The 27,977-nt window shown below is 38.8% G+C and overlaps 1 protein-coding gene across 1 annotated transcript; it reads left to right on the forward strand.

Annotated features, from left to right (window-relative positions):
- CAND1 (cullin associated and neddylation dissociated 1) lies at window positions 1–26,870 on the forward strand. Its single transcript, XM_015856375.2, has 15 exons — window positions 1–248; window positions 4,309–4,452; window positions 14,329–14,483; window positions 15,765–15,888; window positions 16,301–16,557; window positions 16,639–16,744; window positions 17,208–17,353; window positions 17,849–18,141; window positions 18,848–18,989; window positions 19,572–21,065; window positions 21,817–21,912; window positions 23,176–23,345; window positions 23,443–23,607; window positions 23,809–23,916; window positions 24,836–26,870. Exons 1-15 carry the CDS (start codon window positions 181–183, stop codon window positions 25,058–25,060), a joined length of 3,693 nt encoding a protein of 1,230 aa, XP_015711861.1. The 5' UTR covers window positions 1–180; the 3' UTR covers window positions 25,061–26,870.
- The last annotated feature ends 1,107 nt before the right edge of the window (window positions 26,871–27,977 follow it).

Below are 27,977 nucleotides of genomic sequence, written 5' to 3' on the forward strand. Positions count from 1 at the left end.
GCAATCGAGCCAATCGGCGGCGGAGCCCGCCCCCTCCCCCCCCCCTCAGCCCCGCGCAGGCCGCGGCTCCCGCCGAGCGCCGTCCCCAGCAGCGGGCGAAGTGGAGCCGGCCAGGCCGGCAGGACGCCGCCCTCTCCTCCTTGTCTCCTTCTCCTCCTCCCTCAGGCCGCCGGCGTCAACATGGCGAGCGCCTCGTACCACATCTCCAACCTGCTGGAGAAGATGACGTCCAGCGACAAGGACTTCAGGTGGGGCCCGCGCCGCACTCAGGCCTCAGTGATGGCGGGGCCCGAGCTCGGCCTGTGCCCGCCTCGATGCCTCCTGGGCCGGGAGAGGGGCCGGGCCCGCGACGTGCTTGGGGCCGGGCGGCCTGTTTGGGCCTGGTGAGCCGGGCCTGTGCCCCGCTTATCAGCCCGACTAGGCCCGGAGCTCACCGTACCCCGGGGGCCACAGCTGTGGGCAGAAGGGCGCTGCGCTCCCTTGGTGCTGCCTCTGAGTGTGTGCATTCAGAGATAGAAGCCGATGTATTTCTATGGGGGCTGGCAGATGTGTTTCTGAGCTTAGGTTCTGGCACGAGAGCGGTGCTTCTTAGTGAATTGCTTGGTTGCTTCGTAAGAACTGGGGAGAAAAAAAATGAAAGAAAAAAAAATCAGAAAATGAAATATTGTAATATTGCAATCTTGAAGAGACCTCTGGGGATCATTTAGCAGTAAGTTAAATACACGTATGTCTATTTGCATAGTTCTAACAAAGCATTAGCTGAAAGATAATTAAGTTGCTTCATCTGCATTGAGGTGAGTCGCCAGAAATTCACATTTGAAGCTTTTGGCCATTCAAAAGAGTGCATCTGTACTTTATACATCTGTATTTTTAAGGGATGAAACAATCCTGGGTTGCTGCAGCTTAGATTGGAGTTCAAGAGCTTCCTGACATCTAAACCAATTTCTTGTTAGCATATTAAAATCTAACAGAAAACAGGTGATGATTAAATAGCCAGGAACTGGAGCAAGCAGTTCTTTCCAAGCAGTGCATTGCAACTACAGGACAAGTTCTGACTTTGGGGGGGATTAAGTTTAATAGATTCCTCATTCCAGGTTCTTTGAACAAGTGTGGAATTCTGAAATGTTAAAAAGAAATGACCTACATTAGAATCTGAATTATGAACCATAGAAATGAATGATGGTAGAGCTTCACAAAGTGGCTACATTAGCGTGATACCAAGTCTTTATGAAAACTGTGACGTGTATTTGCATAATGCACATAGTAGTTCTGAGCACCAAGTATTTGTAGGTGTTTTTATTCTTAGACCATGTGTGTTTCAAGAGAGGCGGTAGAGCTGTTGATGTCATTGAGCTGATGGCAAATGGTGCTTTAGTAGCTATTTCGCTGTAAATTTAAATCCTCCAGTTATTGGATCAACTGACTTTTCTGATGCAATCGTTTGTGGTACTTGTTGTCCAGAAACTGAAGTTCTAAATGGGCAGCAGCGGAAGGTGACAATTTACTTTGAGGCTGTGGGAGGAGCATTGTGCTCACAGACTGAGGGGCTGAGGAGCTACAGGGTTGCTCTGCCCTATGGGAGCTTTGATGTGTTCAAAGAGGAAACATTTGTGACCAGAGACCGCATCTAAACTACTCAAAATCATGTTTCTAAATAGCAGCTACTTCAATGTAAAGTTGCTATTCTTGCCCATAGCACTGTGGGGTTTAGGTATTTTTATTATATTATTGTCTGCCGGGAGGATTCCTGTTGTAGTTCAGTGCAGAAATGCTGATGAACTCACAATGTGTGAGCACTGCTGTGTCTAGGAAATGGTCACAAGTAATGGAGAGAGTTAACAAGGCTGGGAAATGGGGGCTATTGACCAAGGACGTGATAGGAGGCTATGAAGGTTTAAGATCACAGAATCACAGAATTGTAGGGGTTGGAAGGGACCGGCTAGAGATCATCGAGTCCAACCCGCCTGCCAAAGGCAGGCTCCTACACACATGTCACAGCAGAGAGGCGTCCAGTAGGTCTAGAATATCTCCAGAGAAGGAGATCACCACCTCCCTGGGCAGCCTGTCCAGTGCTCCGTCACCACTCACTGTAAAAGAATTCTTCCGCACATTCGTGCGCAACTCCTATGCATTACTTTCATCCCATTATCCCTAGTCGCCTTCCCCACGCACTGACTGAAAAGAAACCAACTCACACACTAAGGCTCCCACACCTCAGGTATTTATAAACCTGATCAAGTCCCTCTCAGCCTTCTTATTTTTCTAAGGCTATAAACAGACCCATCCCCTACAGTCCTCTCCTCACTGGAGATGCTCCACGCCCTTCACCAATCTTTGTGGGCCCTCCATGTGGACTCTTTCAGAGTATCCCTGTCTTGTTGTTGACTGGGGAAGCCAGAACTGGACACAATATTCCAGATGAGCCTCACCAGGCAGAGTAGAGGGAGGATCACCATCCTTTCGAGCCTGCAGGACACGCTCTTCTATAATACACCCCCAGTAATGCCATTGGCTTTTTTTGCTACAAGGCACCACTGCTGGCTCAATGTTAACTCTGTCCCGTCCACCGATACGCCCAGGTCCCTCTCAGCAGAGCTCCTCTCTACCACAGGTCTTTCCCCAGCCTGACTGGTCATTGCAATTACTACCCAGGTCAAGACTCTCACACTTGCTTTTTGTTAAAACCTCATCCGGTTTCTTTAGGATGGTAAATTCAGATGTAAATAGAGTAGTAGGTGGAGAAGATATTTAAAAGAGTTAAAATAAAGAAAATATCATATAAAGAACAAATAGAAACAAAAGAAAAATAAGACAAAAAACATAAAATAAAAATAAAATAAAAAAAACAAACAAAATAATAAATAGTAACACAAAAATAAATAAAAAAACAAATAATAAATACATTAAAAATACAAAGACAAGAGCCATTATATTAAACCATAATTCTGATCATATTAAAGAAGATAGTGCCTTTCACATCCATCGTGAAAGCATCTGGTTCCTGTCAGATTGTAGGCTGGCTTCAGTGGGATTCTTGCAGTGAATGGAAAATGAGTGAGGCCTTCTTATCTTAGTGAGAAACATCTTAAGACTATTAGCCTGGAATGGCTGTGTTCAAAGACAAGAAGTTGGGGTCTGTTATATGAAGTGAGGCATCTGGTGTTTGTGCTGCACGTTAAGATTATGAAGTCTTGGCTTTCATTTTCAATAAAACAAGTATCGAACAGGTCAGGCTGCAGAGATAACCTTCCAAGTATGACCTGAACTGCAGTGATGTGTGCTTGAGTTTAATGTATCTCATGCCCAAATGTCAGCCTTAACTGGATAATTGCAAACCGTTTTTTCTCTGGGTGTTTGTCTGGGGTTGGGATTGGTAGTGAAGCCCCTGGGAACTGTAATTGAGTAAAGTGTCTCTATTACTTTGTTTGAGAAGAAAGAACGTGTACGAAAGAGGAACAGATTGGAAAACAGACTTCAGAAAGAGAAGAAACTGGAGGCATAAAAGCAGTATTTTTGGAAAGTCATTTCTCAGTATGTTCTTCTGTTGGTCATTGTGACAGCAGAATTTAATACCAAATTAGCTGGTATGAAAGCTTTTTCTGTTCGATTGATCTCTCAAGAATTAATCTGAGACTTCAGTGTCGCACATTGGATAAACGTCTTTGGCCATTTTCTGGATTATAAACAAACCGGTCTGGGCAGATGATGACAAATGTGTAAAACATAGTTTCACTTCTATTTCTCCATTAATCACAGAATCACAGAATTGTAGGGGTTGGAAGGGACCTCTAGAGATCATTGAGTCCAGCCCCCTTGCCAAAGCAGGTTCCCTACACCATAATGTCTGGCTTCTTTCTGTGGGAGAATATTTGGAAGAGTATATTGTTCTTCTTGCTTCAAAGTTCTTTTTAAATAACCTCAGAGAAGAGATGAGACTTTCTTACCAGCCTGGTGTAGCTTACAAAGTTGGTGTAGCAAATGGAAGAACTGCTTCAAATGGGGGGAAGTGTCAGTTTTGTTGTGGAGATGACCTGAAACACTGTGTAAACAGAGAAGGTAATATGTGTAGCTGTTCTCATCAAGGGAAAGTGATGATCTAACTCGAAGTTAAATGGTGTTTTAAAATGGTATTTTCTTCCTATTGCGTAAGTAGAAGAAATGCTGCTTGTGTCACAAAGTAGGTAACACGAATCCAACACTGTGTGGTTTATTTGATAAGAGATGGTGGAAACTGAAAATCTTAAATTGTAGAGCTGTGTGAGTAACCCGTGTTCTTTCAGCAATAATTATCTGCCTATCTTTTCTCAGGTTTATGGCCACTAATGACTTGATGACAGAACTACAGAAAGATTCTATCAAGCTGGATGATGACAGTGAAAGAAAGGTGGTGAAGATGATTTTGAAATTACTGGAAGATAAAAATGGTGAGGTGCAAAACTTAGCTGTCAAATGGTATGTATTCTTTTCCTATGGCCTAAAGAATTGTCTTTTGATAGAGGAGCCCTTTTAGGTTATTTGACTTTAGTTTTAGCTTCTTTTGTTGACACTGCAATGTAACGTTTTGGATTTAAGGTGATAAATGTGGTGTACAGTCACTGCTGATGGTATATGATTAACATGCTTTTTCTCTAGTAATGAATAGTAAATAGGTTTTATAAGATGGTAGTTGATTGGGAGTTGCTGCAATGATATTTGACAGTGAGAAGGTAGATGATGGAATTGTACTGGAGTGTTTTCAAGCAGAAATAAAAACATAAGGTAAATGCAGAGCCTTGGTTATCAAACATGGAATTTACCTCTTCACTAACATTCAAATGATCATGTGGTTTTACAGGCTTTACAGGAACTGCAAATATTTTACAGGATTGTGGTGCAGTTACTTGCTTTTCAGAGGCTTCTACTGCTTTGGTACCCTTTCTTCCTCCACTTAATTAACTTTACCTGTGGTGTGGCTTTTCTGGCTACTGTACCTCTTTGAAAAGTTGCTGCCTTTATTATGGCCTTCAACACCCAATCCTTCTGGCTTTTTGTGCCCTCTCAGGAGGGCATCTCTGTTTACATTTCATGAGGTAGTGGAGTAAATTCACTGTGGAGGAGCTTGGGACTGATTTGAAGAGGAGTTTCGCGTTGTGACGAGCTCAGTTTGTTTCAGCTTTCTTTTTACAGTTGATGCCATCAAACTAAAAGATGAGAAGATTAAAGACCGTTTGTCCATCTGCTTCTATACGTAGAAGTATTTATATCACCTTCTGAAATATTTTAAGTGACGATAACTAAAACCTTTCAGAGAGAAACTAACACAAAATAATATGTTGCTCTTGCATTTGAACTTAAATGTCAGAATCCCTTTTCGCACAGCTTATGTTAACTGGTGACAAGTGACTGGATGAGGAGAAATGGCCTCAAGTTGCGCCTGGGCAAGTTCAGGTTGGATATTAGGAAGCACTTCTTTACAGAAAGGGTAGTTAAGCATTGGAATAGGCTCCCCAGGGAGGTGGTTGAATCCACATCCCTGGATGTGTTTGAGAGCTGTTTGGATGTGGTGCTCAGGGATATGATTTAGCAGAGGGTTGTTAGAGTTAGGGTACTATGGTTAGGCTGCGGTTGGACTTGATGATCTTCAAGGTCTTTTCCAATGTGGGTAATTCTATGATTCTATGTTCTGTGGCTTTGAAACAGAATGTCTGTACTCAGGAGAGAGGCATGCATGAAAGGTATTAAGTAATTAAGGAACTAGATTAAGGCTTAGAATTGTCTTTTACTGCAGTAACATTTTGTGGTAAAACTTGTTGCAGCATACGTGCAATATTCACTTAGAATGCAGGCTTGAAGTTACCTGAAGTTCAGATTAATGCATGTAGCATTAATAACAGTCTTAATGGCAAGGCTAGAACTTTGAAACTGGAGTCCAAAATGGTATTTATTAAAACATTAACAAAAGGCTGCAAAGGAAAGAAACTGGAAAGAATAGATGATTGTGCATGTAGATGTGCCCTGTATTTCTCTTATTAGGCATCTTCCGTTTGTTTTTGTTTTTTTTAGAGTTCACCTTGACACATTGAGAAAATACTTGAATTTAATCAAAATGAAAGATCATTTTAAAGAACAGCATTTAACTTCTTGTGAGGGGATAAAGAAATGTGATAAAAGCTTTGAGGAAAATTGTGAGCCTTCATCTAGAACGTATATATTCTTGAACATGGGAAGTTCTGTTTAGTCTTGTCCTGATCCCTTGCAGATATGCTTGAGGGACAAGGGAATGACACTGTAAAATGGCCTTCTTTTCTTAAGGTAACATAGACTCATGGTACTGTTCCACAACAGTTTTAAGCCAATTTAAGCAGGTTTTGCTGTTGCTCTGCTGTTCTTACCCCCATTCCTTTTCTTGCACTGTTGCGTGTCTGATTTTGTTGTAGACTGGTTTGGGGAGTTAAATTTCTTCTGGCTTAGCTCTTTCCTCCTACAGTCAGATAAGCATTGGTAGCACAGTAGTGTAGTGAGGGTAAAGGATGGGAGAGGTAGAGGTGCAGTTAAACTGTAGTTTTTCTAAGGCAATTGAAGGTGATGCAGTGTCTTTCATCTGCTGTAGTACTTGATGGAAACGTGGTTTGTTGAAGTTCAATTTGACCAGCATATTTTTCCCAACTTTGTATGCTGTGTTTCTGTTCTTTACTTGTTAGGTATTTTCTATCCCTTTCAGCTGAGGAAAGCATAAATTGTTTAGATTACCTTATTAAATTAAATGCTCTGGTGCTCTTTAGAGACTCTCAGCAGGAACTTTAATCAGGCTGATGCTCGATGACCCATTCAGGTATAGATTCCCTCTTAGAGGAGTGTCTTAAAGGTACATGGATGGAATCTGTGCTGTAGACAGCCCTGTTCTTGAGGAAGAAAGATCTGCAGTTTGTTAGAGGAGTTTCTTCTTCCAGCTGGGTCCGTGGAAACTCTGCATGATAATGGTATCGATTACTCCTTAAACAGGAAAGAATCTCTTGAAGGAGAATCGTTCTTTCAAGGTTTGTTTACTGAGGTCACTGAAGAGAGCAGATTTAAAATTACTAAGAACAGTCTTAAAGCTGTATTTGTTCTTAGGCAAGTGTAGTAACAAATAAGTTTTGCCTTATCCACTAATCTTGTTTACATTTAGATAGGAAGTGCACTGTTTGTTAAAACGCTAACTTGTTTCTAACAGCTCATGCTGTTTTAGTTCATGACCCTTTCAGTTATATTGTACTACTTTGGGATAGGATAAAATGTTTGATTTTTGTTCACAGCTTGAGTTTATGGATGCTTGGATAGCTACCTTGCAAGACAGATGAGCTGTTCTCTGAATAAAAAGGAAAGTTAATCAACTGCGTTTAGAACTCTTGCAGTAAAAGTCAACCAATTCCAAGCCTTGACCCAATAGAAGTTGTACTCCTATTCAAACTCCTGTTATTTCAGAGAGTGGGAGGCTATTTGTGTAGTCCAGAGTGGTATCCTGTGTACCATTCGGTGATGGTAGTTATTACTGCCTGTAGTTCTATCCAAGGTTGCATGCATCTGAATTAGACAAGCAGAACGGTGTGCCTAAGCATAAGATGGACTGTTTGTGCTTTGCTGTTAGTAATGTTCTGATGGCCATAATTGCCACTGATGAGTTCATATGTTCAGTTCTTCAGTTTAAGGATGTTTCCCATTCTGAGCAGTTGTGATGCTCTGCTGTTGAAACCAGTTCTGACAAATTTGTATCGTTTCATACTAAAACAGTTTGTGAAACTTGAAATAAATAATCATTTGTCTACATAGATATCTATATCTCAAAACACAAATAAAAACGTGGCATTGAAATAATTATTTTCAGTGAGTCTTCCTATTGCCTTCCTGGAGTTTGGCTGCATTTATCAATGTGACTTCTCTGGGCAGTGGTTTAGTATAGGAAACCCTGCTTGAAGCTGTGAGTGAGTCATTAATGTGAACAGGATGATGCACATATGTTGTGTGGCTGATCTCGTTCAGCAGCTTTTTAAGTGTTTTGGATGTGCCGTAATATACCTTTGTACATCATGCTATGCTGGTAATATTAATCAAATATATATTTTTGTGATTTTTTTTTTCTCTTCCTTGTATGTAAATGTGTTTATTTGATGACTAAAACCTGCTGATTTCAGGCTATAGTTGGTTATGAGATGATATCCATGTTTCTAATAAAGAGGATACTCTGTGAACGTCTGTATTTTCAAATGTATTCAACTTAAAGGTGACACTGTCGCAGTTGCTGCTATTTACATGCATTACTAGTAAATGGAATTATCTAGAGAAAAGGAAAAGGTAAAAAGCACTTAAACACAAACAAACGAACTTGACAAAGGAAACTGCTTCCAAATATCTGAAGTACATAAGTACAAATGCTTTGGATTCAGAACTGATTTTATAAAAGAAAGGTGGAGTTTATTTTCTTTTTCTGATAAGCCCAGTTGGCAACCTGGGGCTAATAATTGGGTCTGTAAGTAATATCTCCTGATTTGAAAAGCCAAAAAAAAGCTTAAGGTGGTATTGTTTAAAATGTCTTCCCTAGTTGGGATGTCTGCTTCAGTGACTAACAAGCTCCATAAGCAGGAATGAAGATACTAACTCAAGTGAAGTCAAATTTAACACTTTCTAGTAACTAATTCCAAACATTTGGGTGAATGACGAACATCACGTAAGTGGTTCATTGTCTTTAAACATTGGCAAATAAGTGTTTCTCATGCACAGAACCATGGCAGGGCCCTCTTGAAGTCATCTGATTCAGCCTCTGCTTGAGCAGGGTCACCCAGAGCAGGCAGTTTTCAATGATCTTCAAGGAGGAGACCCCACAGCGTCTCTGGACTGCCTGTTCTATTACCTGTGGAAATGTTTTCTGGTGGTCAGAGAGAACCTCCTGTGTTTGTACCCATTGCCTCCCATCTTAGCAGTGTGCACCACTCCCATAAGATACTTACATCTGTTGATGTTTGGCCTGATCATCTTCTAGCTTTCTTATCCTTTCTTCATAAGAGAGCTGTTCCAGCCCCCAAATAACTCTCATAGCCCTCTACTGGCCTCACTCTGGGAGCTTCCTTGTGTTTTGTACTAGGGAACCCTGAGCTGGACACTATTCCAGATGTAGCCTTGCCAGGATGTAGTGAAGAGGGAGGATAACCTCCCTTGACTTGCTGACAACACTATTCCTAATGCATCCTGGGGTATCATTGGCCTTCTTAGCTGTAAAGGCACACTGCTGCCTCATGGCTAGTTTGCTGTCCTAGGTCCCTGTCTGCAGACCTGCATGCCAGCAGGTCAGCCCCTATCCTGTCATGGTGTGTGAACTTCTGCCTACCTAGTTGATGCACCCTGCACGTGCCTTGGTTGAATTTCATGAGGTTCCTTCACACCCAGCTCTCTTGACTGTAGAGATCTCTCTGAATGGCTGCTCAGCCTTGTAGGTTATCAGCCTCTCCACTCAGTATTGTATCAGCGAACTTAGGGAGGGTGCACTCTTCCTCTTTGTCCATGATGTTGCTGAATAAATTGAACAAAATCAGACCCAGTACCGACCCCTGGGGGACCCTGCTAAATAAAGGTCTCCAGCAGGTCTGCCACTGATCACAACCCTCTGAGCTTTTCCATTCAGGCTCTTCTCAAGTCTACCATACTGCTCACTCATCTGACCCACGCTTTCTACAAGGCAACAGTGTTGAAAGCCTTGCTGGAGTCAGCATGGGCTTACCTGCCTACCCTGTCATTCCATCCTGTAAGGCTATCAGGATCTAACTGACCAGCTTTTACTCTGACTGAGTTTCTTTTAGCTTCCATTTACAGAATAAACATACTTAAAAGAATTTACTAGTTGTTCAGTAGTTAGGAAGCATCCTTATAATAGTTGTAGGTATTTTCACTTACGGAGCAACTGTTTTTGGTGGAGGTGGTCTGTCAGAATCATTGACATATAATGGACAGTCCTAGCTGTAGAAGTTTAGGATGTCATGGCTTAACCTGGCAACAGCTCAGCACCACGCAGCCATTCACTTGTTCCCACTGCCATGGGTTGGAGGAGAGAACTGGAAAAAGGTGAAGCTTGTGGGTTGAGATGAAGACAAATTAATTGGATGGAAAAGGAGGAGAATATAGCAATAATTATAATAATAAATGAATATACAAGACAAATGGCACACAAAGCAATTGCTCACTACCCACTAACGGATGCTTAGATAATCCTTGAGCTGTGGCTGCCCCCTGTCCCAGCCAACTCTTTTACTGTTCAGCATGATGCCATATGGTATGGGGCAGCCTTTTGGTCCTCCTGATTCTGTCTCGGCCACTTGTGCACCCGCAGCTTCCTTGCTGTCATGAGAAGCTGGTGTGATTATCTCTGGAAATGGGAATTGTGTGTTCCAGGCTTTTTAGCGTTGGAGCTGGGCCTCAAGCACAAATACTCTGTGGTAGTCACAGGGGTGAGGCATTGTGAGCCACTGAAAGAGAGGCTCATAGGTTTGTCTATGACTGACCACTAGTGACAAAATGTTACCCTGTCATTACTGTTACATAGTAAGTTATTCTTACAGCTTAGGTGCTCATGTTTGCTCTATGTAATAGATATCTCTGTCTGCACTTGCTTGCTGCCTTTGGCTTTGGTTGAGCATTTTTTATGGCAGTTAACTCTTGTTTCTGTGATTTTTTATTTTTTTACATGGGGAAGAAAGGAGGCAGCATTGAGGCACATACAACAGGTTGGGGGTAGAAAGAGTTTTGCTTTTTTCTTCACACTCAGAGAGCCATGTCTGCTCGCTGTCCCAGAGTGGAAACTGTAGATCTTAGTCCTTTGAGTCCAGCTGGAATCATTGGCTTGCAGTCTTCTGAGTCTGAATTCTAGTCTAGCTCCCTCCACCTGCAGGTAGCAGCTTAGCTTGAGCTGTTGAAGCACTATCTTGGGAGTGGAGAAAATAAATAGGTTGGAACTGTGGTTTTCGGGGTCTAAGTTGCCCTGTGGTTTGAGCTGTATGGTGAAGTGTGAAGGGTGTAGGGAACTTGAAATGTGCTTATAGGTCAGCAAATAAAATTAATAGCAGGGAGCAGTTCCTTGTTGACAGCATTAAGAATTAAGCTACTCCCCACCCTCCCCCCTGCAGCACCAAAGAGGCAATGAAAGTTTGGGGTTATCTTATTCTTAGCAAATACAGTCTTGAGCTCCTAAATTCACTTTATTTAGTGCCTGTATGGTGAATGCCATTGCCTCAAGCCTTTCCTTCTGAATAGTGACGGGTGACCCACAGGTTCCCCTACCACTGACAGTTTTATTAGCTAGTAGTGAACTCAGGCTCCAGCTGTGTTCCTGGGGAGCTGGATTTGAACTCCAGAGTTGTTTCCAGTAAAACAAGAAATACTGCTTTGCTTGTCAGCTTGCGCACTGTGTGCTTGTCTCTCAATACCTGTGAAGAAAGTAACTTTTTCCTTCAGATTTTGAAGACTCAAGGGTGATTCTTCTGTCTTAACATATTTGTGTGTTTTTGTAACAGAATAATGTAGGAATTACTTGATACAAGTACTAAGCTTAAAGTAAGCGTCTGCCTGAGCAGCAGAACTTGATTTAGGTTTTTGACTATCTGCTTTCAGCATAATAGCCTTTATCAAGAGATTACTATCTTGCTTGCTTGGACAGAATTTCTGCTTGCTTGTTGATTTTATTTCTTTTCTGGTTTTTTGCAGCTGACTTAGTGCCGCTGCTTTCTTTTTCCTTTCTTTTTTTTCTTTATGTGAAACTTGCTCTTTTAATTCAGAAACTTAGGAAATAAAACCAAAGCATTTTTTCCCCTCCTGTAATTGCTGAAGGGAAATACTTTGCATCCAGACAGCTTCTTTTCAGTACTGTGGCGCAGTTAGGTTAGAATATACCGCATATCTTCATTTCACTAGAACTCTATACTGCTGTTTGTTAATCAGGGTTTAGCTCTGCACCATCATCTAATAATTCCCATATTGCATTGTACGATTCATTTTATGAAGTTAGATGTTATCCCACCTCTTTCCCAGTGTCTTGAGCTTGTTTTATTTTTTTCCAATTTAACCTTTCAAAGCATTTTATAAAAGATCTACCCTCGTTTATCAAAGTGACTTGTGACTGAACTGTTTTAGAAGTGTGATCATTGCTATTTGTTTCCAAACATTGTATGTTGAATTCCAAATTGATCCGCTACAACTTTCTAAATATAAATGTTATTATTATACGTATTAGTATTTATTTTAATAAACTTGTCAAGACAGTCCACCTTTCCACAAGATACTCATTTTACAGTTAATGAGGAATTAAACTAGACAAATACTTGTGGTTAGATGTTGTTCTGGTGTTAGATATGTTAATCTGTTTCACAAGTAGATGGCAAAATTACATGTAAAACTTCTCCAAACTTCAAATATTTCAGTGATGTTATGGGCCTAAATCACTGCAGTCTCAAAGACCTCATGTACTTAGCAATAGCGGCAAAAGATTTGAAGACTTACCTTTTTTTCCCTTACACTTAGTATTATTTTGATAATTAGTTCAGTTTTCTTGTATGGCTTTGGTTTAATCACAGGCCGAAAAGCATTGGGATGCTGTTGCAAATCAGACCGTAGAATTTCTTTGCTTGTGCTGCTGTATGACTTGCGGGCTTGTTTGGCTGCCATTGCTTCTTGTAGGTTCAGTGCCAAACCAAAGCGTCTACAAACTCAGTAATGGTAGCTTCATGTTCCATCTCACCTCTTGAGATTTGGAGTATAAACAGGAGGGGGTGCATCTGTTTACAAGGGTGGATAGTGATAGGACAAGGGGGAATGGTTTTGAACAGACAGGGGAGGTTCAGGTTAGATATTAGGAGGAAGTTTTTTTACTCAGAGGGTGGTGACGCACTGGCACAGGTTGCCCAAGGAGGTTGTGGATGCCCCATCCCTGCAGGCATTCAGGGCCAGGCTGGATGTGGCTCTGGGCAGCCTGGTCTGGTGGTTGGTGACCCTGCACATAGCAGGGGGTTGAAACTGGATGATCATTGTGGTCCTGTTCAACCCAGGCCATTCCATGTTTCTGTTCTATGATTCTTGTGTTGGCATTACACCAGTAAGCATGATTTGATAGGGTAATAATGTTACAGATGTCAACGCAGAGAAAATAGCTGGCAAGATCAAAATGCAGAAGCGTGTAAAATGAGGGAGGTATGTCTTTCAGAGCAGTTACTGTTGCCTGCTGTGTTAGTGATGAACGCGTCGTTTTTTTGAACGCGTCACTTACAGTGCTAACATTCCAGAATTTCTGGACTTTCCCTTTTCTGAGGCAGTTTGTCTGAAGGCTGGTGTTGTAAAATAAATAATTAAATGAAAAGTTAGAACTGAGTAAGCAAATGTGGAGGGAAAAGGAGAGAGAAGGTGTGTGTACTTTTCTACACAGCTCAATAAAACCACAGTCCTGCTCTTGTGTCTTTCCTAGAGCCTCAAGAAGGAAGTGGAAGACTTGCTTGCTAGTGTTAGAACGAAATAGAGGCAGAATAAGGCACTGATTTTTTGCATAACTTCCTGTCTGGAACAGGGTGTTTACAAGGGAGAGGCACTGAAAGTTGGCAGTAGGGTTAGGAAGATGATGAAGGGTACTGTATTTCTTAGCAATGAAGTAGATTTCACTGCAACTTTCTGCAGCTTCAGTGTTTTGAACAAAGGGAAGCGTACGATAAAGGAAACAAAATTGTCATCATCCTTGAAATATTTGAGATGGCTGAACATTAACCTTACGGTGACATTTTCACTCTTTCCCCCAAGTGCTGTGTTTATAAGGGTCTCTGAATGAAGACTTGCCATGTTTCTGTTTTATATTTCACTGCTGTATTCTATTAAGGCATTTTATGGCGTAGAATGAACATGTCAAAAAGAACCCAAGTGTTTTGTAGAATAAAGAATGAAGTTGTGGTAGTAAAGAGGTTTGCTTACTTGTCTGAACTTTGTAGTACATAGACTGATGTCTTTGGCTAGGTAGTTTTGTAAGCCTTGGTATTAAGTGTGATGAAGTAAGAGGGGCTCAGGTTTTGGAATGGTGAAGCACAGCACTCATACAAAACTGTTTCCATCACTAGACTAAAAAAAACCAAACAAACAGATGCACTAAATCTGTATTTTGTCACTAGATCTAAGGAGGTAGGTTATCAGCCTGACCAGCTAAGAGCTGTCAGGTGTAAAACATTTGCTTTGTGTTGCTACTAAAACCAATCTTAACTTTGTGACTTCATATAAGATACAGAAATAAAAATGAAGGATTTGGATGTTTTTATTTATCATTGCAAATGTATTACCTTTCTTCTCTTTATACAGCCTCGGCCCGTTGGTGAGCAAAGTGAAGGAGTATCAAGTGGAGACCATTGTAGATACACTCTGTACAAACATGCTTTCAGATAAAGAACAGTTACGTGACATTTCAAGCATTGGCCTTAAAACTGTGATTGGAGAACTCCCCCCAGCTTCCAGTGGTAAGGTGTTTTGTATTCAAGACGTTCTTTTAGTTCTGTGGCGGTACTTTGGAATCCTGCTGGTTTAAAAAACTTAAGTTTCCAACACTGATGCGACATTTCAGGAGAAAAATCTTGTGTTACAGGAACGCTGGAGTAACAAATTGAGCATAAAATCTTCTATTTTAATAATCATCTGGTGGAACATTTCTGGGCTGTACTCATAACAAAACCTCTTCTTGCTTTTTGGTTGATAGAACACTCATAAATTAAATTAAAATTTGCATATTTTTCTTTAACAATTCAGTTTCTTACCTCAGTTTAGATAAGTGTTTTGGAATGTACCTAATGTTTCTAACAAGTTGCTGTTAAGTTACTGAAATGCTGAATTGTAGTTTTAAATGAAGACGGTCCACTCCAGAAGAGATGCTAATGTTGAACAGCTCTTCAGTTAGTATTATTACCTTTTTACTCAAGTTGATTTCAGATATTGTATGTAGGGTATGAATGAGAAGAGAAAGCTGATTAAGAGGGCTTTGAAAATGCAGCTTTTAGAGACTGAAGTTGCTTAAATAAAAACAAACAATACAGGCATGCTCGGACTTTGACATCCTTTACTGAAAGTCCACAAATAAATAATCACGTGTTAATCAGGTAGTAATAAGATGCATAAACTTAAAAATAAATATTTAAAATGTAGATTAGAATGGCATTAATTTCACATCTACATTCCAAAAATGTGACTTTAAAGAAAACAACAAAAAACCTTCCGTGTATGTTGGGGAAAACTGTGCAGGTGTAGCAAAGACGTTTTAACTTGAATTTTAAAGCACGTATAATGTTTATTTTAGCAGCCTCTCAAGTAGACTTAAATAGCTCCTTGTGTGAAGTGGCTGTACCTTGTTTTGTTTTTTTTGTCAAGAGTCACCATCTACTTCTGTGCTTCTTTTAGTTACTTTATTTTTGTTTGTAGTCCTTCCATTTATTGCTCTAAGCTTATTTTGGCCTTTGCTTTCCATTACTTGACCTGCCAAAAGCAGTATCTTTTTTGTTACGTACAACTTATAAAACTGAACCCTCCTACTCAGAATGTTTTTGGGTATATAGGTAGTCTTTCAGCTCTAATGCAGAGCATAATACTTTACATGAGCAAAGAAACTTGCTGTTCAAACTTGTTTTATTGGGTGGGAAAGCTGATTCATGTTAAATGCTAGTTGCTTCCCATAGTTACAGGCACGACCTCTTGTGTTAATAACTGTATTTTCTTATTATGGAAATGCTGAGGTCTTATTGTATTTTCAGGTTCTGCATTAGCAGCTAATGTTTGCAAAAAGATCACAGGGCGTCTCACTAGTGCTATAGCCAAGCAGGAAGATGTGTCTGTTCAATTGGAGGCACTAGATATCATGGCTGATATGCTGAGCAGGTAAACATCCTTCTTCCAAAATGCTGATGAATGCCAGTAAATACTCCTTTAACTTCCTAATTTTCAAAATATTAAATAAAATTTACTTTAAATGAAGTAACATGGCAAGATGTTAAGTGTAAATGAAACCTTAGTTCAAACCAGATAATGGGATGTATTAAAGATAAGTTAATTGAGAAGACTGATAATTTGTTTCTTTTTCTGGTAACTGTAGTTTTAAGTTACTTTTCAATGTTTATTGCTTTGAAGGTGTATTTTAAACTTGTTTCTTGTTTTTTAAAGTTCCAAAACTTTAAAAACTTAATTGGAATCTCTGTGGTGTTTTGGGAATATTTTAAGAAATTCTGGTAGAATATATGAACAAAGTTATCTAGATTCAATTGGTTTGAGTTTGTGTTTTGTCTGTTTTAAGGCAAGGAGGACTGCTTGTTAACTTCCATCCTTCAATTCTGACCTGTCTGCTCCCCCAGCTGACTAGCCCCAGACTTGCTGTGAGGAAAAGAACCATCATTGCTCTTGGTCACCTGGTTATGAGTTGTGGCAATATGGTTTTTGTTGACCTCATTGAACATCTGTTGACAGAGCTGTCTAAAAATGATTCCATGTCAACAACTAGGACCTATATACAGTGTATTGCTGCTATCAGTAGGCAAGCAGGTCATAGAATAGGTAAGAAAAATATATAAATTATCTGTTACGGGGAAGGTTCTTTAGATGAGAGTAATTACTTTGCTAATATTCTCTTGTCAGGTGAATATCTTGAGAAAATAATTCCTTTGGTTGTAAAGTTTTGTAATGTAGACGATGATGAACTACGGGAGTATTGCATTCAAGCATTTGAATCCTTTGTTAGGAGGTAAGTAATTCTCAGGCATTTATTTTGAGTTATCTTAAGATCTAGTAGTCTCCTTGGTATACAATAGTTTTGCAAGATTTGAACTGAAATTGTTTCTGTAATGTAATGTTATACCTTAACTGTTAAGCAGTGGGATTATGTTTGGATGTCATAAACTCTGCTGTGCCAGTGCTGCTAATAAATACAGAAATGAGGAAGTATTCTAATAATTATTGTTGTCTTATAGTGGTGAGGAAAATAAATTATATCCAAAGGCATGTCTTGCTCTTCTGCAGTATTCCAGTCTAGTAGATTGGGTTGCATATTGGCATTGTCCTTTCTGAATTACAGATGGATGCATTTGATAGTACTTGGCTTAGCTATGATGTCTTCAGTGTACTTTATGTAGCATTAAGTCTTTTAGGCAGAAATATTTTAATTCTCATAGGTAATCAGACTTTCTTTTTGTCTTTGTACTGTGCAGATGTCCTAAAGAAGTTTATCCTCATGTATCTACTATTATAAATATTTGTCTTAAATATCTCACCTATGATCCAAATTACAATTATGATGATGAAGATGAAGATGAAAATGCTATGGATGCTGATGGTGGTGATGATGATGATCAAGGTATATTTGCATTTTGGTTTGGGAGAGAGAAAGGTTGAGAACCTGTAGTGGTGTGAGAAAATTGAAATGGTGTCAGTGCTGCTAAGTATAAGTAGTTGAATGACTTGTATAATTCCAAACTCAGTTTCTGTATTGGTTTATAAACATGACTTATGAACTCATTTCTCAGAATAAAAGTACTAAATGTTACTGCTGAAGATAAATAATTCCATGGGTGAAAATAAAGTACAAGATAAATATTTTAAAATACATAAAAGATGATAAAAGCTAACAGCATGTAGTATGATAGATCTGAAGTGAAAAATATGTCTGTTTATGAATTGAAAATACATATTTGACGTGGGAAAGATTTCTCACTACTTGCCCTGTAAAATGTTATTATTTAACACATAAATAGGTTAAAAATTGCTAAATACTCAATATTTTTCTTTAGGATAAAACTTTGATGCTTTGACTGTCTAGATTTGAACATCTGCATCATTTTATTTTTTCAAGGGAGCGATGATGAATATAGTGATGATGATGACATGAGCTGGAAAGTAAGGCGTGCAGCTGCTAAATGTCTGGATGCTGTTGTTAGCACACGACACGAAATGCTTCCAGAATTCTACAAAACTGTATCTCCTGCTTTAATAGCCAGATTCAAAGAACGTGAAGAAAATGTTAAAGCAGATGTTTTTCATGCTTATCTTTCTCTTTTAAAACAAACTCGACCGGTGCAAAGTTGGCTTTGTGATCCTGATGCAATGGAACAAGGAGAGACACCTTTGACAATGCTTCAGAGTCAGGTTATTCATCAAGTTTTTTTTAACTTTGTGAAAACACATTGATATCATGTCCTATTCATATTGATTGCTCTTGAAATATGCCATGCCATGCTTCTGTCATATGTAGATTACAGGTTATAGTACTGTAGTACTGTGTTCTGGGATCCCAAGTCATAGAACCAGCCCAGAAAGGTGCAGCAGTTAATCTCCAGTCATGGAAATTAAAATGACTGGCTTGGGCAGATGTGTTTTGTGCTAAAGACTTCAGTTCTTTACCTCTAAAAGTTGTATGTCCTGTATAATTTACCCACACTGGCAAAGCAAAATAGTTATTTTGTATGTTCCAATAGAGGTAAAACCTCTATTGATCATGATACAACTTGATTTGCTATAACATGTTTTATTTGCAAAATAAAAAGGATAGTGCTGACAAATGGCATTTTCCTTTTCTTAAAGTGAATTATTTGACTGACTTTTCAATTGTTTCTTTGCATAATTTTATTAATGCAAATGTAGTTTTCTTTTGTTTCATCTCACCTTTTGAAGTTATAGTACTATTTTTTTTACTTTGTGATTCTTTTGAATCTTCATTTCTTGCTATTTATACAACTGATTCTGTTGAGAAATCAGAAATAGAGAAAGGTCTGTTTTAGCCTTCTCCCCAGTTGATGGCAGATGAAAGAAATGTCAGCTATTGAATCGATTAACAGATGTGTGATGGTTACAGGTTCCCAACATAGTCAAAGCCTTGCACAAACAAATGAAGGAGAAAAGTGTGAAGACCCGTCAGTGTTGCTTTAATATGCTGACTGAGCTAGTAAATGTATTACCTGGAGCCCTAACACAGCATGTTCCTGTACTTGTACCAGGTATGAAAAACTAAATACAATTAAACTAAAGATTTACTTGGAACTTGGATATGAAACTTCAGTATGAAAATCTTGACTGTATTCTGTTTATATTTGAAATTGGCAATGCAATCAGCTACTGTATTTATAAATTCATGTAAATAGCTTAGTTACATTTCCATTAATCTTGAAAACAAGGGTTGGCTGTTAGATTGAGATTTTTTTCTTCTTTATTTTGATGAAAAGTTCATTTGCCTTTAGTTGATTATCTCAAAAAATATGGCATGTATTTTAGCTTTTAATGCCTTAAATACTGAATTTTGAAGTAAAAAAGGAAAAGTAATCTTGGAAAATGTAAAGGTACAGATTCCTTTTATAATTAAAAGTGGCATCACAAACCTTCAAATGGCCCAAATCCTCTGTGTAGAAAAAGTTTGAAAAGTAATTGTTTGAATAAAATGGCATGAAAGGGACTTGGGAAGCATTTGGTGCTTTCCTACACTCAACCTGATACAGTATAACGGCCTTACTTTGGAAATTTGAAGTGTTCTAACAGAATATAAATATCCTAACCTAAAAATACATTTTTCATCTTTCTTCCAGGAATAATCTTTTCACTGAATGACAAATCAAGTTCTTCTAATCTGAAGATAGATGCTTTGTCCTGTTTGTATGTGATCCTCTGCAATCATTCTCCCCAAGTCTTTCATCCTCATGTTCAAGCCCTGGTGCCTCCAGTTGTAGCTTGTGTTGGAGATCCATTTTACAAGATTACCTCAGAGGCACTTTTGGTTACTCAACAACTAGTGAAAGTCATTCGTCCTTTAGACCAGCCTTCTTCCTTTGATGCTACTCCTTACATCAAAGATCTCTTTACTTGTACAATCAAGAGATTAAAGGCTGCTGACATTGATCAGGAGGTGAAAGAAAGGGCAATATCTTGCATGGGTCAAATCATTTGTAGCCTTGGTGACAGCTTGGGCACAGACCTGCCTAGTACACTTCAGATCTTCCTAGAGAGACTGAAGAATGAAATCACTCGGTTAACGACAGTGAAGGCCATGACACTGATTGCTGGTTCTCCTTTGAAGATAGATTTGAGACCAATCCTGGGGGAAGGAGTTCCTATTCTTGCTTCTTTTTTGAGAAAGAACCAACGGGCTTTGAAACTGGGCACTCTTTCAGCTCTAGATATTTTAATTAAGAATTACAGTGACAGCTTGACAGCTGCCATGATTGATGCTGTCCTGGATGAGCTTCCACCTCTTATTAGTGAAAGTGATATGCACGTATCACAGATGGCCATCAGTTTTCTGACAACACTTGCTAAAGTATATCCTTCCTCCTTGTCAAAGATTAGCGGGTCCATTCTCAATGAACTTATTGGGCTGGTGAGATCGCCTCTACTTCAGGGCGGAGCACTTAGTGCCATGCTAGAATTTTTCCAAGCTTTGGTTGTGACTGGTACAAATAATTTAGGCTATATGGATTTACTGCGCATGTTAACGGGTCCAGTGTACTCTCAGAGCACAGCACTTACTCACAAGCAGTCTTATTATTCCATTGCCAAATGTGTGGCTGCCCTTACTCGAGCGTGCCCTAAGGAGGGACCAGCTGTAGTAGGTCAGTTCATTCAAGATGTCAAGAACTCAAGGTCCACGGATTCCATTCGGCTTTTGGCTTTGCTTTCACTTGGGGAAGTTGGGCATCACATTGACCTAAGTGGACAAATTGAGCTGAAGTCTGTAATATTAGAAGCATTCTCTTCTCCTAGTGAAGAAGTCAAATCAGCAGCATCTTACGCATTAGGCAGTATTAGTGTTGGCAATCTTCCTGAGTATCTGCCTTTTGTCTTACAAGAAATAACCAGCCAGCCTAAGAGGCAATACCTTCTTCTTCATTCCTTGAAAGAAATAATTAGCTCTGCATCAGTGATTGGTCTCAAACCATATGTTGAGAACATCTGGGCCTTACTCCTGAAACACTGCGAATGTGCAGAAGAGGGTACAAGGAATGTTGTTGCTGAATGCTTGGGCAAGCTTACTTTAATAGACCCAGAGACTCTGCTTCCACGACTCAAGGGATACTTGGCATCAGGTGAGTTGTATGCTTAAATTGTAGAAAATGGCCTTGTATTATCTTAATATATTGTTGTGGGTTTTTTTAGCAATTTCCTTAAGTTCTGTAATATTCCTGAAGTCTGCTTGCCCCCCAAAACCCTCTGCCAAGAACAATATGAAGTTTAGTTCCATTTGGGCAAGAGAAAGTTAAGTGGTGCAGAGCATGAATTACTTTTATGTTCTGCTTTCAGAGTATGATATTTAATTTAATAATGTTACATTTAACAAAACTATAAACTTAAAGGGAAGAGCGTGGGCAGCAAAGGACAGTACTGCTTGATAGATTTGTTGCAGAGCATTAACATTTAATATATTCCTAATTCTCCAGTAAGAATTCTGAAGTTTGTAAGGTTGGAAAGGATGAAACTGATACTGAGTTATAGTCGTATTAAGAACTGCATCAGTGTGTTTTCTTCATGTCCTTCTGCTTTAAAGAGGAGAATTGTTTAAAGGCTTGCATGAGAGAAATTAGAAGAGTGTGCAAGTAGCCTCATTACTTCAGTTTTCTGGTGCAGAAAAGATTTATTTCAAATACTGTGTTTCAGCGTTTAAAATGTAACACCAGTACATCTACAGAGACAATGCTGTGTTACCAATAATAAGTAGCATTTGCTCTTCAGCTTGTGTAAGACTATTAGAAGCTCGGAAAGAATGGGTTTAAGTGTGGTTTAAATTCTGTAGTTGTGCTGTTTTAACTGTTACGTACTCACAATTTTATTTCACATTAGGATCCTCGTATGCTCGAAGTTCTGTGGTGACTGCTGTGAAGTTCACTATTTCTGATCATCCACAACCCATAGACCCGCTCTTGAAGAACTGCATAGGTAAGTTCTTTACTTCTAGTGACAAATTCTAAGTTTTCAAGCAATGGAATTGCATTTAAAGCGTATTCTGTGTGTCTTCGGAGGAAGATTATTTTGTAGGTGGAACTAGAAATAACTGCTTATGTTAACTGTTGAAAGTGTTTGAAGTGCTTTCCTTAGGAGCCAATTATTTTTGTTAACTCTAGCTCATTTGAATTCAGAGTGGTACAAGATATGTGATAAAAGTTGCATATAATGCATCTGCAATGGACAAAGCATGCAAGGAGCAAGGACAAGGAAAGATGGTACCTAAGAGATGATTTCTTCTTCCAGGATCTTTGTAAATTATGTCAGGTTGAATTAGTAAGGTTCCTTCTTTACCCAGAAAGGTGGTCTTGGAAATACTTGGTCTTAAAATATATATACACGTGTTAATTCTGAGTATTGTCAGATGGTGGGTTGTAAATCTAGGCCCTTGCAATTCTGTAATGCTTTCTGGTCTGAAAATTATTGGAAGCTATTGTTTGTGGGTAAGGTAATCAGGGCTTTCAGTATGATAGAGCTTTGCAATTCTGTGGCTTTCTGAGCTTTTCTCATTTGTATGACATTGTTGTAGATTTCTTTAATATGCTGTGGTGACTCTTAGCTTTGTAGTGGATTGATGACCCTAAAATCTTTAGAAAGGAGCATATGCCACTAAATCTAATAAGAGGTAAAAAGATTCATCTTTAGAAACAGTTTTGTGGGGAGCAGGTTGTTTGTTTATGGTTGAGGCAGTGTCAGTTCTTACCTTATTTTCATTGCTAATCTTTAATATTTTTTTTATTAATACATTAATGAGTTGAATGATTATGCGTGGGGGCTTCTCCTCCTGCTGTCTTCCTCCCACTGAAGGTGCTTTACCCTTTCGATTTCTGGAAATACTTTCTGGGTATTGAAAACAGTAAATGAGCTATTGGGATCTACTACTTCAAAATTCTCTTCTTGTTAGTCTTGTTACCTTTTTTTTTTTTGTGGGTGTAGAAGCCGCCTTTTTTTACATCCTGTTTTTCCCCTCTTTAAACATTCAGCACTCTTGGAAGTTGCTAAATACTGTGGGGGCAGGAGGGGGGTGAAAATACTTGTTCCTGCAGGCCTTTGTTTTATCAAAGCAGTGCTACAAAGCTACAAAGGAGCTAATGTGAAAACGTATGGAGACAGGCCTTGTTACATTAATACATGCTGAGTAGGCTTATCTTCTGGTCCATTAGGAATTTGTTGATGTATTTCTCTATTCAATTGCAGGTGATTTTTTGAAAACATTGGAGGACCCAGATCTCAATGTCAGGAGGGTAGCCCTAGTGACATTTAACTCAGCTGCACACAACAAACCATCATTAATAAGGGACCTCTTAGATACTGTGCTTCCTCATCTTTACAATGAAACAAAAGTCAGAAAGGAATTAATCAGAGAGGTACGTTAACTGAGCAAAATGTGACCAGATTAACATAAGTAGACTCTGTTTGCCTAAATATATTACTTTTTAACTTTGTTTTTTTGTTTGCTGACAGGTGGAAATGGGACCATTTAAGCACACAGTTGATGATGGGTTGGACATTAGGAAAGCTGCCTTTGAGTGCATGTATACTCTTCTGGATAGCTGTTTGGATAGACTAGATATATTTGAATTCCTAAACCATGTTGAAGATGGCTTGAAGGATCACTATGACATTAAGGTTAGCTGTCATTTTACTACGTAAGCAAGCAGTAAATGTTTTGAATAGTGAGTAGACTGAGATGGTAGCAATGATACTTCACGTGCTTTAATGATATTTTAAATAATGAAATATTTAAGCATTACGGTTAACGGTTGCAGAGTACTCTAGGAAATAACTCTGTGCTCCGCATGACTGATTTTTGGTTTTCTCTCCAACCAGATGCTAACCTTTTTAATGCTGGTGAGACTGTCTACCCTTTGTCCAAGCGCAGTGCTGCAGAGATTGGATAGGCTTGTTGAACCTTTGCGCGCTACATGTACAACTAAGGTATTCTTTTAAATAGGAACTTCTGTTTGCTAATTATCTTGTATTGCTTTACAGAATTACAAATGAATTTGTATATGAAGAATGATTCTTGTAATCCACATCTACTGCTGCAGCATTTCCTGAGTTACAGTTTGTAAATTGCAGTCAGCAGATGCGTTACTTCTTCTTAAACTACAAATTGAAGAGTAAAATGATCAGTTCATTATTAAAAATGCTGCTTCTTTGCCATTTCTTTTGTTTCTCAGAAATCTAGCTGCTACTTCAGCAACTTGTGTCTATTATAAACAGTGAAATTAGAATACTGAGGGTTTTTCTGACTGCTGATGATTATGTTGTTGCAGACAAGCATTAGCGTGATGAAGGATGGAGGTAGCATAAAGTGGTGCTGGTTTTTGGTTTGTTTTATCGTGTTGTTTGCTTTGTTTTTCCCTCATCATTTATATAATGAGATTTTTGGATTTTGGCACAGTTGGTCTCCTTCTCCCACTCATCTTGATCCAGCTATGGGCTCTGATACTGATTTAATGCCTGATTTATCTTTCTTTTCCCCATTACTGTAATCTTTTATATATACTGTCGGTAATTTTTACTGTTTCTAATAATAATTTATCACTGAAATCAAGAGGGAAGGCTAATCAATTTTTTTTTAAAAAGCAGATTTTTTGTTTAATTTTTGTTCTCAGAAGTCTGAAAGTATTTGTGATAGTGCCATTTCAATGTTATTTACTGACTCTACTAGCTAAAGGGTTAGCTGCCAGCGTTTTTATTTTGTTATTGACATGGTAAATCGCAGCATTTTTCTGTTTACTGTACCGTGTTTTGTCTAGTGAAAGGAAATAGGGCTTTATATGATATGTGTGGGTTGAGTGTAGAGGGAGAGCTGAGCTATGTTTCCAAACATTTTCATGTTTTTCCCTAGGTAAAGGCAAATTCAGTGAAACAGGAGTTTGAAAAGCAAGATGAACTGAAACGATCTGCGATGAGGGCAGTAGCAGCACTTCTAACCATTCCAGAAGCAGAGAAGAGTCCATTAATGAGTGAATTCCAGTCACAGATAAGCTCTAACACTGAGCTGGCAACCATCTTTGAAAGTATCCAAAAAGATTCATCATCCACTAACTTGGAATCTATGGACACTAGTTAAATGTTTGCCCAAAATGGGGACCATTATGTTGAACCATAAGATGCACTGAATTGACAGGTTATGAGTAAGAAACAGAAAAAAGTATCTAATCTACACATTGTTCCACTTTATTTACCTTTATGGAGACAGTTGGCTTTTCCCATTGTTGCTTTTCTAGCATCTATTCCAGAAATGTATTTCCATAATCCAGAGTTTGTTAACCACTCTTGTTCTAGTGGATTTGGCCACATTTGGGAATTAAAAAGTTGACGCATGGTGTATGGAAGTAGGTTCCAGCATCCATTTTCCCTGTAACATTTAGGATTAAAAATGTTAAAATTTTGTGACCATGATTTCTTTTTTTTTTCTTCTTCCTTTTGTTTACTCTTTCTATTTGTAGACGACAACAAAGAGGTGTGGGGGAGGTGGGAATCGAGCATCCAGATGCACCATGTTTTTGTATAACTTTTTATTCTTTTTGTTTCAGCTTCATAAATTGTTTTGGCTGGCAGATAAATCCTGTGTAAGATTTGTTATATTAAAGAGGGGGTTTTGGCAAAGTTCAAAAAGAAGCAGACATAAATGTCATTTTTTAAGGTGTGGGGATTAGAAAACAAATATCCCTGTTGTTCACACTAATTTTGCATGAGCAAGTTTACAAATATATATTGTCTGTAAAACAGCATGTGCAGTTTATTCGTTATACATGTTAAAATAAGTGCTACTGTATCAGTGCAGTTTTTCAGGTATCTTAACATACAGAACATTCACATAGGGAGGGTTGAATTGAAAGTTAGTTGTCTTAACCTGGCTTTTAAAAATGCCAATAGTACGATCCTGCAGATGTACTCACAGCAGATATGATGGCTTCTGCAGTTTTCATGGCTTTTCAAACTCATAGACTGAATTCCCTAGAAATGAGGTGGACAAACAAAAGATCAGGGGGAAATAGGTTGAGTTGGAGGTAAAAGGATCAGAGAAGAACGCTTAGGTGCTCAATGGCTGCTGAACTCTGGATTCAACTCTGCTTCTGTTAACAAGCGTGATAGGAGGTCTCTTCCAATGCCTCCTACCTCCTATTCTTTATGCAACGGCTTTTATTGGGGCGCTAATGTATGGTATTATCTCGGCAAGCATTGCCAGAGCATTCTGTGCCCACCAGAATGTTTTCTGGCACATGGAACCACCAATAGATCACAGTGCTGTTCCTGTTGTATGTATTCTGGTGAGACAGGAAATGGAGTGGTCATAAGACTGGAAAGAGAGAAATGTTAGCAAACAAGCTGAAAGGGGAAAAAAACCTGCAGTCACCATGTCTAGATGCTCTACAAAGGGACCAGAAGATGGTAGCTGGCAGTACTTCAATAAGATGGATTTTGGAGTTTAATAGTAAAAGTTGAGGAGCCAGTGCCTCAGTTTGAGTCTTGTCTTTGTTTAGTTAATACAGCTGGTTAGTTGTCTCTTTTAGTCAGGTCTGAGTTTGATTTTTCTCTAGTTAACTAATAGCTGAAATTTTTGGAAACCTGTTACTTGATTATGTAGCAGAAGCTGCTACAGGACTAAACAAGCATATGACTTCAGAGAGAGTTTCCTGTGAGCACTGGGGCTCGGGAGCAAGTTCTTCACACACTTAGAGCTTGAGGAAAGCAGAGGAGATATTGGTGCGTTTTACTTTAGTTGTAAGACACGAATGAAGAAATCTATGAACTCGTTCAGTAATAACAATTCTAATGCTGTAGAAATTTTGAAATTGTAGCTTTCTCTGTCTCTGAAGTCTTCATACTTATGTATCAGTTGTCTTTTAGAAGTAGAAATAAATGAGATTAAATGTGCCAGCATATCTAAATGTCATGGAAAAAGTATGGGATGACCCTAGAGAGAAACCATATGGTAGAAATGCACTGTGAATTAGGTGCATTCTCCCCTGCTGTATAAATCATCTACTTCAATTACAGCAATATACAGGCCTACTGATTAAGAATCTGTTGTGCTAATTAGTTGTCAAATTAATCCTGTTTCCTTTGTGTTAAGTTTTCAGAGTGTATTAAGGCTTTTTTTTTTAGACCAAGAATTAAGGATGAGAATGATATGATAAACATGAAATGTGAGGCTAAATTAAGTGAAAGGATTAGAGGACTGGTAAGTAAATAGGGTTCTTACACTCACAGCTGAGAGATGTATGTTTTTATGACTACCACAGTGCCTCTGTTGTGGATTCAAATAATCTTCACTTGAGGACAGAAGGGAAGGATGTGCGATGTATTGCATAGTAAATGCTTTCTTGCAGGAGAGTACTTTTTATTTTGACCACTGACAAAAATCAGGTGGGAATATAAGAATTTAAAACTTAATTTACGATAGAATGAAGAAGATTTCTAAGTTTTCTGTACATTATAGAAATTCCAAGATAGGATTTCACCTTGTAGCTGTTGGGTATTTTAGCAAGGCAGGAAGACAGACTTAAGATGTAACTGTACCGTAATTCTGATATTACACGTGTTAGTTTTATAGAATCTAAGTTACATGTTCAGATTGCTTTACCTTCAGCTGGATTGCTTGATCTAAGTGCTTGTTTTTGGGAGTGGAGATATTTCTGTATTATTTTTTGTTTTGTTTTATTCCCCTACTGTACATCAAGTACGTTTACTTAACTAAATCTGATGTCTTTATGCTTTTAGTGCAGTTAGGTTCAGGCAGTTGTGTTAAGGATTATGTCAGAAATACCTCTAGCTGTTTTTTGAACAATAAACGTCTGAAGCTGAAGTACAAAACTGGAATTCTGAAAGGCAGCTCTTAAAGATTCCTGGTGTGGTTACAATTATCTCCAGTATTTTTCTTGGTTTTGCATAGAAGCAACTGAGAAAATGTAATAAGCTCTCACGCAATACAGAAATGGTTGGCCACGGTTGCCATTAGCAAGTTTTGTATCTCAAAAGCA

This window comes from Coturnix japonica, chromosome 1, assembly GCF_001577835.2.
Source record: "Coturnix japonica isolate 7356 chromosome 1, Coturnix japonica 2.1, whole genome shotgun sequence".
Lineage (NCBI taxonomy): Eukaryota > Metazoa > Chordata > Aves > Galliformes > Phasianidae > Coturnix > Coturnix japonica.